Genomic DNA, 12,787 nt, shown 5'->3' with positions numbered 1-12,787 from the left:
TAAACCAGATTCACCTGGAATGCTTTTCCAACAGTCTGAAGGAGTTCCCACATATGCTTAGCACTTGTTGGCTGCTTTTCCTTCACTCTGTGGTCCATCTCATCCCAAACCATCTCAATTGGGTTGAGGTCGAGTGATTGTGGAGGCCAGGTCATTTGATGCAGCACTCATCACTCTCCTTGGTCAAATAGCCCTTACACAGCCTGGAGGTGTGTTTGGTCATTGTCCTGAAGAAAAACAATTGAGTCCCACTAAGCCCAAGCCAGACGGCATGGCGTATCGCTGCAGAATGCTGTGGTAGCCATGCTGGTTAATTGTGCCTTGAATTCTAAATAAATCACAGACCGTGTCACCAGCAAAGCACCCCGAAACCATCACACCTCCTCCTCCATGCTTCACACTGGGAATCACACATGCAGAGATCATCCGTTCACCTACTCTGTGTCTGACAAAGACACGGCGATTGAAACCAAAAATATCACATTTGGACCTATCAGACCAAAGCACAGATTTCCGCCGGTCTAATGACCATTGCTTGTGTTTCTTGGCCCAAGCAAGTCTCTTCTTCTTATTGGTGTCCTTTAGTAGTGGTTTCTTTGCAGCAATTCGATCATGAAAGCCTGATTCACYCAGTCTAAATTCCACAAATGAACTTTTAACAAGGCACAACTGTTAATTGAAATGCATTCCAGGTGACTACCTATTGAAGCTGGTTGAGAGAATGCCAAGAGTGTGCAAGGCAAAGGGTGGCTACTTTGAAGAATCTCAAATATAAAATATATTTTGATTTGTTTAACACTTTTCATTGGTTACTAGATGATTCCATATGTTAATTCATAGTTTTGATATCTTCACTATTATTCTACAAGGTAGAAAACAGGAAAAATAAATAAAAACCCTGGAATGAGTAGGTGTGTCCGTTTGACTGGTACGGTGTGGTTGACAGTCTGTATTCCTCTACCTTGTTACAGGACAGCAGGTAGCCTAGCAGTTAAGACCGTTGGGCCAGTAACCAGATACAGCAGTGGTGTCTGCTTATGTCACATGACTATCTGTGTCATCTCCCTGGTTGTTTGGGAGAGGGGAACATGATACACAGGGAGAGGCGGGGGAGGGGAGGAGGGTGTTTGTCTCTGGCAGTCATTCCCCAGGAGGGCGTTCCCTACCATCTGTGTTTCCCCTACACCCCCGTTGTGTCCTCCTCAGTGTGTCATATAGTCCAGGGGGACAGGATGCCCTRTCGTCTCCTTCAGCCTTAGTGTCATGCCCTGTTTGAATGCTTTACAAACACAGTTCATTCCTATGATCAGTAATCACTGATCTAACACAAATMAATAGCTCTAACTTGACATATGGTTAAAGTCTGATTGTATATGGGTGCAGCTCATGCCTAAGAATAATTAAAGTATAACAATAGCAAAACCAAATTGGTGCAGAGTTTTAGGCTCTACCGGTATTTCATATTTATTTTATACAGGCAAAAATGTTTTGTGTTGAGTGTCAGCCATTTTTGTGTTTTCTACTCACAAAGCACAATCAGCTGAGTTAATGTCATACCGTTAAGGTAGATGTYTTAGCTGGCAGTGTTGTTTGTTGCGTTTTCTTTGTGCTTGCTCACTTTCATGTGATACATACCGTAGTGTACACAATTGTGTACATTGTATTGTGTCTTGTATCTTAGAAAAAAGGGTTCTAACTAGAACCATTGAGCGTTCTTCAGCTTGTCACCATAGGGGAACATTTTATGGTTCTAAATAGATAGAACCATTTGCCTTACAAAGAAACCTGTCGAAGATGATGGATATACTGACAAGATGCATGTCTCTCTGCCCTAAGAATGGGCGTCGTTGTCCACAAAGCAGCTTGACGCGCTGTCTAGCTCCCACCTATCCTTTCTTTGGACTGGTGCATACATCTCATTATTGTAATCCTTTTTTTGAATATTTGATGAGGGTTGAGGGTTGTTGACGGTTCATGAGGGTTGTTGACGGTTGCTCACTTCCAAGATTTCAAGTTATGAATTGAATTAAAATGAACTTCCTGAATTGACCGAATTCACTCCAACCAATGAAATAACCTCTGGACTGGAGGTTAGAATCAGTAACGTGATCAACAACAGACTTTGTTTTATTAGGATCCCATTAGCTGTTGGTCACACAGAAGCTACTCTTGCTGGGGTCCACATAAAACKTAACATAATACAGCCTACATTTTTAAATTGATTAKATTTAGATTTTGTGTCACTGGCCTACACACTACCCCATAAAGTCAAAGTTAATTAAAAATGAAAAGCTGGAAAGTCTTGATTCAATAAGTATTCAACCCCTTTGTTATGGTAAGCCTAAATAAGTTAAGGAGTACAGAATTAGCTTAACAAGTCACATAATAAGTTGCATAGACTCACTCTGTATGCAAAAGTAGTGTTTAACATGATTATTGAATGACTACCTCATCTCTGTACCCCACACATACAATTATCTATAAGGTTCCTCAGTTGCTGGAGAGGAAGGAAACCACTCAGGGATTTCACCATGAGGCCAATGGTGACTTTAAAACAGTTACAGAGTTTAATGGCTGTGATAGGAGAAAACTGAGGATGGATCAACAATATTGTAGTTACTCCACAATACACAGCCAATTGACAGAGTGAAAAAAAGGAAACCTGTACAGAAAAAAAATATTCKAAATACAACATATTACTGAGTACCCCTCTTCATATTTTCAAACATAGTGGTGTCTGCATCATGTTATGGGTATGCTTGTAATCGTTAAGGACGAAATACTGTTGTAATCGGGGGTTTTGGGAGGGGGGTTAAAAAAAAACAGAATGGAGCTAAGCACAGGCAAAATCTTAAAGGAAAACCTGGTTCAGTTTGCTTTCCACCAGACACTGGGAGATTAATTCACCTTTCAGCAGGACAATAACCTAAAACACAAGGCCAAATCTACACTGGAGTTGTTTACCAAGAAGACGTTGAATGTTCATGTGTTGCCTAGTTACAGTTTTGACTTAAATTGGCTTGAAAATCTATGGTAAGACTTGATCACTGCTAGACAACTATTTTCAACAACCAACTTGACAGAGCTTGAAGAATTGTTTTAAGAATAATGTGCAAATATTGTACAATCCAGGTGTGCAAACCTCATAGACTTATCCAGAAAGACTCAGTTGTAATCGCTGTATTGACTCAGAGGTGTGAATACCTATGTAAATTAGATATGTTTGCATTACATTTTCAATACATTTGCCAACATTTCTAAAAATATGTTTTTACTTAGTCATCATTGGGTATTGTCTGTAGATGTTTGAAGAAAATAAAACATTTGAATTCAGGCTCTAACACAACAAAATGTGGAACAAGTCGAGGGGTATGAATAGTTTTTGAAGGCACTGTAGGTACACATCAGCAAACACAGCCATACATACGATACATATCAGCATACATGGTATGTGTACCACTCAGAGAGTGAATTGGCAAGATAAAAGATGTAAGTACCTTTGAATGGGGTATGGTAGTAGGTGCCAGGTGCAACGGTTTTTGTCAAGAACTGCAATGTTGCTGTTTTTTTCAAGCTCAACAGTTTCCAGTGTGAATCAAGAATGGTTCATCACCCAAAGGACATCCAGCCAACTAGACACAACTGTGGGAAGCATTGGAGTCCACATCCACCAGCATCCCTGTGGAATGCTTTCGACACCTTGTTGAGTCCATGCTGGCGAATTAAGGCTGTTCTGAGGGCAAAAGGGGTGTATATATACTCAGTGTATATACAAAAATATAAACGCAATGGTCCCGTATAAACGCAACGGTCCCGTGTTTCATGAGCTGAAATGAAAGGTCACCGAAATTTGCCAAAAGCACAAAAATCTGATTCTCTCACAATTTGTGCTCAAATTGGTTTACATCCCTGTTAGTGAGCAGTTCTCTTTTGCCAAGATAATCCATCTTCCTGACAGGTGTGGCATATCCAGAAGCTGATTAAACAGTATGATCATTACACAGGTGCACCTTGTGCTGTGGACAATAAAAGGCCACTCAAAAATGTGCAGTTTTGTTTTGCACATGACCATATTTGTATTTATTATGGATCTCCACCTTCCTGGGATTGAGCAAAATTAAGGCAGATATACAATTTTCAAAACAGTGTGTGCCCTCAGGCCCCTACTCCACCACTACCACATATCTACAATACAAATTCCATGTGTGTGTGTATAGTGCATATGTTATCGTGTGTGTGTTTGTATGCATGTGTCTGTGCCTATGTTTGTTGCTTCAGTCCTGGCTGTTCCATAAAGTATATTTTTATGGTTTTTAAATCTAATTTTACTGCTTGCATCAGTTACTTGATGTGGAATAGAGTTCCATGTAGTCATGGCTCTATGTAGTACTGTGCGCCTCCCATAGTCTGTTCTGAACTATTTGGAAAGTCGCACCCCAGTCTATATAACGTCCCACAGTCTGACCGTGCATATCAGAGCAAAAACCAAGCRACGATGTTGAATGAATTGTCTGTAGAGCTCTGAGACAGGATTGTGGCACAGATCTGGGGAAGGGTACCGAAACATTTCTGCTGCATTGAAGGTGTCCAAGAACACTGTGGCCTCCATCATTCTTAAATGGAAGAAGTTTGGAACCACCAAGACTCTTCCTAGAGCTGGCCGCCCGGCCAAACTGAGCTAATCGGGAGAGAAGGGTCTTGGTCAGGGAGGTGACCAAGTACGCAATGGTCACTCTGACAGAGCTCTAGAGTTCCTCTGTAGAGATGAAAGAAACTTCCAGAAGGACAACCATCTCTGCAGCACCACCAATCTGGACTTTATGGTAGAGTGGCCAGACGGGAGCCACTCCTCAGTAAAAGGCACATGACAGCCCGCTTGGAGTTTGCCAAAAGGCGCCTAACGACTCTCAGACCATGAGAAACAAGATTCTCTGGTCTGATGAAACCAAGAATGAACTCTTTGGCCTGAATGCCAAGTGTCACAACGACCCTAAGCACACAGCCAAGACAACGCAGGAGTGGCTTCGGGACAAGTCTCTGAATGTCCTTCAGTGGCCCAGCCAGAGCCCGGACTTGAACCCAATCGAACATCTCTGGAGAGACCTGAAAATACCTGTGCAGCGACGCTCCCCATCCAACCTGACAGAGCTTGAGAGGATGTGCAGAGAAGAATGGTGTGCCAAGCTTGTAGCGTCATACCCAAGAAGATTCGAGGCTGTAATCGCTGCCAAAGGTGCTTCAACAAACTACTGAGTAAAGGGTCTGAATACCTATGTAAATGTGATATTTCAGTATTTTTTTTATTTGCCAATTATWATTTTTTAAACAGTTTTTGGTTTGTCATTATGGAGTCTTTTGTGTAGATGAGGAAAAAAACACACAAATTTAAGCCATTTTAGAATAAGGCTGTAAGGGGTCTGAATACTTCCTGAATGCAATGTACCTCTACTGGTATACCATCAATCCCTGTGTTTTTTCCGGACTGAAAGGATTTAATTGCCTGAAGAAGTTCCTCCTCTATGAGTTGGCCTTCACACCACAGGTCTTTCTGTACATTTGTACATTATTAATTAGGAAAGAAATCCTTACAGTTAACATCATGCAGTGGAGATGGACTGAGACTGAAAAGAAAACATATGCTTCAGAAATGTTGCTTCCTCTTTCAAAATATAATTTGGTGACTCATGGATTACATTTGTAACGAGTGTCTGTCAAATCTTTTTGGTAGCATTTCTATGTTGAAGATCCCAAGAAAAATCTAGTGCACTTTTCACCATTTTCCATCCAGTTCGCTTTATTTTTGTAATACATTACACTTGGTTGTTCTTGAATAAGTTCCTCCAGTTATTTTTAACTCTAACTTATTCTGTGCCTCTATAGTACCTCTATTGCTGTCTACCTGCGCTGTTAGTTCCTCTATGTCCTTTGTTAGTCTAATCTATTTTGACGGAAACTGCTTTTGTTTCAATGACGAGTATTGTATTGAATGGTCTCTGAAGATGCATTTGAAAGTGCCCCATACAATAAGGGGATCTGCTGTACATATGTTGTGCAGGAATAAGTCAGTTATAAATGATTWTGTCTTAGTTAGGAACAAATTGTCATCCAGTAGTCTGATTTAAATTTTGGATATCCCTGTCCACGTGGAAATTCTGTAAGAACAACGCATTGTAAATATAGAAAAGGATAGAAAAGACTTATAGAAGTATCCCCTCTAAAATGGTTTTCCCTTAAGATTAAATATACCCTAATTAAATCTATCTATAATCAATTTCAGCAGAACGATACCTGTGATATCCATACAATAGGGAAACAAAACAACAACTGCAAAATGTAGAATATAACAGTATTTCCACTCGAAATGAAGTGCTTCCGATTAATTAAATCAATTCTGGTCAATTGGCCTAGGCCATGACACTGTGAAAAATGATAAATCATCAGTCCGATTAATTCAGAATATGCACAAACAGAATGAGCAATTAGTTTTGCAGAAGGGTGGAAAATAAATAGTCCATCGCAGAAAGCCATAGGAGATAGTTCATAGGCCTATATCGCTCAAGTTCCGTTTGGATTGTCACATCACGTCAATCATTTCAGATTATGTCACGTCAATCATCACGTCAATCATGTCAGATTATGTTGAATAGTCGAGTTGTCAGTCATTTCAGATTATGTTGAATAGTCAATCATTTCTATTCTCCTGTCATGAAAGCATGCACATTCTGTATTTGCACACAGGCCTACATTATACATTTACACAGCCTATCAAACCCTATTTTCAGATTGCATGAATTAAAACAGCTTTCACACTACACGATATTTGTCACTCTTACGACTTCTGCCGAAGTCGGTCCCTCTCCTTGTTCGGGGGGCGTTTGGCAGTCGACGTCACCAGTCTTCTAGCCATCGCCGCTCCACCTTTCATTTTCCATTTGTTTTGTCTTGTTTTCCTGCACACCTGGTTTTCATTTCATCATCATTACTATGTGTATTTAGRCCTCTGTTCCCTCCATGTCTGTGTGAGGTATTGTTTATTGTCTAGGTTTGCACGCTTCCGGCTGGTTTGCGCCGGGTTTTGTGTTATACCCGTGCTTTGTGGCAGCCGGTACTTTGTTCTTGGGTTTTGGATTTTGTGCTTCCTTACTTGTTCTTTGGGCATTTGTTTTGTGACGCGGTTGCGTTATGTTCATATCATTGCCTAAGTAAAATGCTTTGTCCACTCATCTCTGCTCTCCTGCGCCTGACTTCCATGCACCAGCTACACCCACCACCGAGAGTCACAAATGTTATGATCATGCTCTGAAAGTTTGTACGAGCGCTGTGTGCAGGCTCTCGATGGTCATACAGGCTTGAGGAACTAAATGAAAACAAACTTCTTATTGATTATCCCCGATGCACATTCTAGAAATGTCTGACATCCTTGGTTCCAGTAAACGGTCAGTAAACATGAAAGCAAATTTGCTAATAGAAATCAAGTGTAGTGTAGCGTAGCGTGAAAGGTTATACGATTGTAGGAATTATACAATTGTGTAGTGTGAACGGAGCTTTGGGAATGCCTGGGAACAGTTGAGGTCATTCAAGAGTGGAGAATCCTGTTGAAAACGCTATTTATTTTGCCTTTATTCACACATGATTACATTTTTTCTGAAGTATAACGAGGCAGCAGAAACACAATATATACAAAAATATGTGGACACCCCTTCAAATTAGTGGATTCGGATATTTTAACCACATCCGTTGCTGACCAGTGTATAAAATCGAGCACACGGCCATGCAATCTCCATAGACAKACATTGGCAGTAGAATAGCCTTACTGAAYAGCTSAGTCACTTTCAACGTGGCACCGTCAAAGGATGCCACTTTCCAACAAGTCAGTTCATCAAATTTCTGCCCTGCTAGAGCTGTCCCGTGGAAACCGCTAGGAGCAACGGCGGCTCAGTCGCGAAGCGGTAGGACACACAAAAATTGTCTGTCCTCGGGTGCAACACTCACTACCGAGTACCAAACTGCCTCTGGAAGCAACGTCAGCACAATAACTGTTCGTCGGGAGCTTCATGGAATGGGTTTCTTTGGCCGAGCAGCCCCACACAAGCCTAAGATCACCATGCGCCATTGGACTCTGTAGCAGTGGAAACGCGGTCTCTGGAGTGATGAWCCACGCTTCACAATCTGGCAGTCAGACGGATTAATCTGGGTTTGGCGGATGCCAGGAAAACGCTACGTGTCCGAATGCATAGTGCCAACTGTAAAGTTTGGTTGAGGAGGAATAATGGTCTGGGGCTGTTTTTCATGGTTCGGGCTAGGCACCTTTAGTTCCAGCGAAGGGAAATCTTAACCTACACTATACAATGACATTTTAGACGATTCGGTGCTTCAAACTTTGTGGTAACAGTTTGGGGAAGGCCCTTTGCTGTCTCTGCATGACAATGCCCCCGTGCACACAGTGTGGTCCATAAAGAAAAGGTTTGTCGAGATCAGTGTGGAAGAACTTGACTGGCCTTCACAGAGCCCTGAACTCAACCGCATCAAACACCTTTGGGATGAATTGGAATGCCAAGTGCCCGACGTCACTAATGTTCTTGTGGCTGAATGGAAGCAAGTCCCTGCAGCAATGTTCCAACATCTAGTGGAAAGCCTTCCACTCCATATTAATGCCCATTATTTTGGAACGAGATGTTCGACGAGCAGTATCTTTTGAAAATGCTCTACTCGTTAGCAACCAGTACTCAGTACCCAGTTCAACTAGAATACAATTCAGTTGGCATTCAATCTAGTTGGCAAGTCTGTAATTTGCTGCCTTCTGTTGTTTTTTTATTGCCTTTATTTTATTGTTGTGCTATAAAATGTGTTGCAATTTAAATCAAATTTGATTTGATTTTAAATAGATGAGTGTGTACTAAGCTCCGGGGTGAAGTTTCCCCTAAAGCAGATCAAGGATCAGCTTCTCCTCCCRCAATCCTAACCTTAAAATRCCAGTGCAGTCCGAAACATGATTTTCCTATGTTTTACATATATTTCCACACTGAGGTAGGAATATTATTGRGAAATTGTGAAAATAATGATAATGCCCTTTTAGTGTAAGAGCTGTTTGAAAAGACTGCCTGACATTTCTGCCTGTTTTGGTYGGAGGTAGTTTTGGCCTGCCTGGRRACATCACCAGGRGGTATAAGTTYGTAGACCAATAACAATAGTTTCAAACCTCTCTGCCAATAACAGCTAGTTTTCAGGTTACATGTGGCTCGTCCAATTAAGCCCCTCGCTAAGTCCACTCCCAGACAGTCTTAGCAAAATTCTTGCTTGAGAAATTGCTCTTTGCTAAGAAGCTATTTTTGTTTATTTTTGACCATTTTATTTGAAAGTAATCACAGTAAGGTACTTAATTGTTAATCATACACTATTTGATATTAAGATATAAACGACTGCATTGGACCTTTAACTATTAAGGGTAAATGCAAAACTGACCCAAAATCAGTGTCTAGGGGCTACTCCTATTAGCAGCAAAAGTGGCTAATTGATGCTTATTTCACAGACTGTCTRTGAACATCTTGTGTTATTTTGGTTCCAGGTACTGCAGAAACTGGGAAAGGCGGATGAGACGAAAGATGACCATTTTGATCAAGCCGTCCAGAACTTCAAGCGACAGGAGGTGAGGAAGGCCAATGTCTTTGTTCTATCGTATTATATTACGTCATTTTGTCAGGTACCATCTCAGTGGCCTTTTGTTTTGAGTGTCCGCCCTGAGATTGGAAGGTTGGGAGTTTGATCCCCGGTCCAGTTCTCCCAGACTCTCAAAATGGGACCTGATGTTTCTCTGATTGCATATAAATTAAAAACAATACTCTGATGCCTGGTGAACAGATTCCTTCTCCAGACACCCTTGGGCTCCATCTGCTGTCCAAATACATGTATTTGGACAGCAGATGGAGCCCTAATGGTACTGAAGCACCGGCCATTTTGCCCTACTATATAAAAAGTGCCCTTTTTGATTGATGTTTTAACTAATTACTTTATATTAAATGTGTTTCTCTTTTCTCTCTTGTAACTTTAAATATAACAAACTGCCCATCCCATCAAACTAGATCATTTCTCATAAACATCATTTGGCTGTAATTTCACCTTTTATTTGAAGGTAGAATACCAGTCAAAAGTTTGGACACACCTACTCATTCAAGGGTTTTTCTTTATTTTTACTATTTTCTACATTGTAGAATAATAGTGAAGACATCAACACTATGAAATAACACACATGGAATCATGTAGTAACCAAWAAAGTGTTAAACAAATCAAAATATATTTTATATTTGAGATTCTTCAAAGTAGCCACCCTTTGCCTTGATGACAGCTTTGCACACTCTTGGTATTCTCTCAAACAGCTTCATGAGGAATGCTTTTCCAATAGTCTTGAAGGAGTTCCCACATATGCTGAGCACTTGTTGGCTGCTCCTGTAAAACTTATCGAGGAACCAACCAGGTACAACCCTAAATCCGTAAACATGGGCACCCACATAGATATCCTCCTGACCAAATTGCCCTCTAATTACATCTCTACTGTCTTCAACCAGGATCTCAGCAATCACTGCCTCATTGCCTGCATCTGTAATGGGTCCGCGTCAAACGACCACTCATCCCTGTCAAACGCTCCATAAACACTTCAGCGAGCAGGCCTTTCTAATCGACCTGGCCTGGGTATCCTGGAAGGATATTGACCTCATCCCGTCAGTAGAGGATGCTTGGTTGCTCTTTAAAAGTGCTAATAAGCATGCCCCATTCAAAAAATGTAGAACTAAGAACAGATTTAGCCTTTGGTTCACCCCAGACTTGACTGCCTTTGACCAGCACAAAAACATCCTGTGGCGTACTGCATTAGCATGCGAATAGCCCCGCGATATGCAACTTTTCAGGGAGTCATGAACCAATATACACAGTCAGTTAGGAAAGCTAAGACTGCTTTTTCAAACAGAAATATGCATCCTGTAGCACTAATTCCAAAAGTTTTGGGACAGTAAAGTCTGTGGAGAATAAGAACACCTCCTCCCAGCTGCTCACTGCACTGAGGCTAGGAAACACTGTCACCATCAATAATCTACAATAATCGATAATTTCAATAAGCCTTTTTCTACGGCTGGCCATGCTTTCCACCTGGCTACCCCTACCCCGACCAACAGATCTGCACCCCGCAGAAACTTGCCCAAGTCCCCCCGTTTCTCCTTCACCCACATGTTCTGAAAGAGCTGTACATGATCCCTACAAAGCAGCTGGCTAGACAATCTGGACCACTCTTTCTAAATGATCTGCCGAAATTGTTGCAACCCTATTACTAGCCTGTTCAACCTCTCTTTCATATCGTCTGAGATCCCCAAAGATTGGAAAGCTACCGTGGTCATCCCCTCTTCAAAAGGGGGAGACACTCTAGACCAAACTGCTACAGACCTATATCTATCCTACCCTGCCTTTCTAAGGTCTTCGAAAGCCAAGTCAACAAACAGATTACCGACCATTTCGAATCCCACCGTACCTTCTCCTCTATGCAATCTGGTTTCTGAGCTGGTCATGGGTGCACCTCAGCCACGCTCAAGGTCCTAAACGATATCAATACCACCATCGATAAGAGACAGTACTGTGCAGCCGTCTTCATCGACCTGGCCAAGGCTTTCGACTCTGTCAATCACCGCATTCTTATCGGCGACTCAATAGCCTTGGTTTCTCAAATGACTGCCTTGCCTGGTTCCCACTACTTCTCACATAGAGTTCAGTGTGTCAAATCAGAGGGCCTGTTGTCCGAACCTCTGGCGGTCTCTATGGGGGTGCCACAGGGTTCAATTCTCGGGCCAACTCTTTTCTCTGTATATATGAATGATGTTGCTCTTGCTGCTGGTGATTCTCTGATCCACCTCTACGCAGATGACACCATTCTGTATACWTCTGGCCCTTCTTTGGACACTGCGTTACCAAACCTCCAAACGAGCTTCAATGCCATACAACACTCCTTACGTGGCCTCCAACTGCTCTTAAATGCTAGTGAAACTAAATGCWTGCTCTTCAACCGATTGCTGCCCGCACCCATCCGCCCGACTAGCATCACTACTCTGGACGGTTCTGACTTAGAATATGTGGACAACTACAAATACCTAGGTGTCTGGTTAGACTGTAAACTCTCCTTCCAGACTCACATTAAGTATCTCCAATCCAAAATCTAGAATCAGCTTCCTATTTCACAACAAAGCCTCCTTCACTCATTCTGCCGAACATACCCTCGTAAAACTGACTATCCTACCGATCCCTGACTTCGGCGATGTCATTTACAAAATAGCCTCCAACACTCTACTCAGCAAATTGGATGTAGTCTATCACAGTGCCATCCGCTTTGTCACCAAAGCCCCATATACTACCCACCACTGCGACCTGTATTCTCTCGTTGGCTGGCCCTCGCTACATACTCGTCGCCAAACCCACTGGCTCCAAGTCATCTATAACTTTTGCTAGGTAAAGCCCCGCCTTATCTCAGCTTACTGGTCACCATAGTAACACCCACCCGTAGCACACGCTCCAGCTGGTATATTTCACTGGTCATCCCCAAAGCCAATACCTCTTTTGGCTGCCTTTCCTTCCAGTTCTCTGCTGCCAATGACTGGAACGAATTGCAAAAATCACTGAAGCTGGAGACTTATATCTCCTTCTCTAACTTTAAGCATCAGCTGTCAGAGCAGCTTACCGATCACTGTACCTATACACAGCCCATCTGTAAATAGCACACCCAACTACCTCACCCCCATATTGTTATTTATTT

The 12,787-nt window shown here is 42.0% G+C and overlaps 1 protein-coding gene across 5 annotated transcripts in view; it reads left to right on the top strand.

Moving 5' to 3' along the window:
* The window catches only part of amph (amphiphysin), a 151,153-nt gene that overhangs the window by 23,407 nt on the left and 114,959 nt on the right, over positions 1-12,787 (top strand). For all 5 annotated transcript variants that reach the window (XM_023977635.1, XM_023977634.1, XM_023977636.1 and 2 more), the window contains exon 2: positions 9,566-9,646. In XM_023977635.1, coding sequence (XP_023833403.1) covers positions 9,566-9,646 — 81 coding nt within the window. The remainder of the gene's footprint in view (positions 1-9,565; positions 9,647-12,787) is intronic.

This window comes from Salvelinus sp. IW2-2015, linkage group LG32, assembly GCF_002910315.2.
Source record: "Salvelinus sp. IW2-2015 linkage group LG32, ASM291031v2, whole genome shotgun sequence".
Lineage (NCBI taxonomy): Eukaryota > Metazoa > Chordata > Actinopteri > Salmoniformes > Salmonidae > Salvelinus > Salvelinus sp. IW2-2015.
The sequence above is the reverse complement of the archived record's forward strand: the minus strand, read 5'-3'. Positions and strand labels throughout refer to the sequence as shown.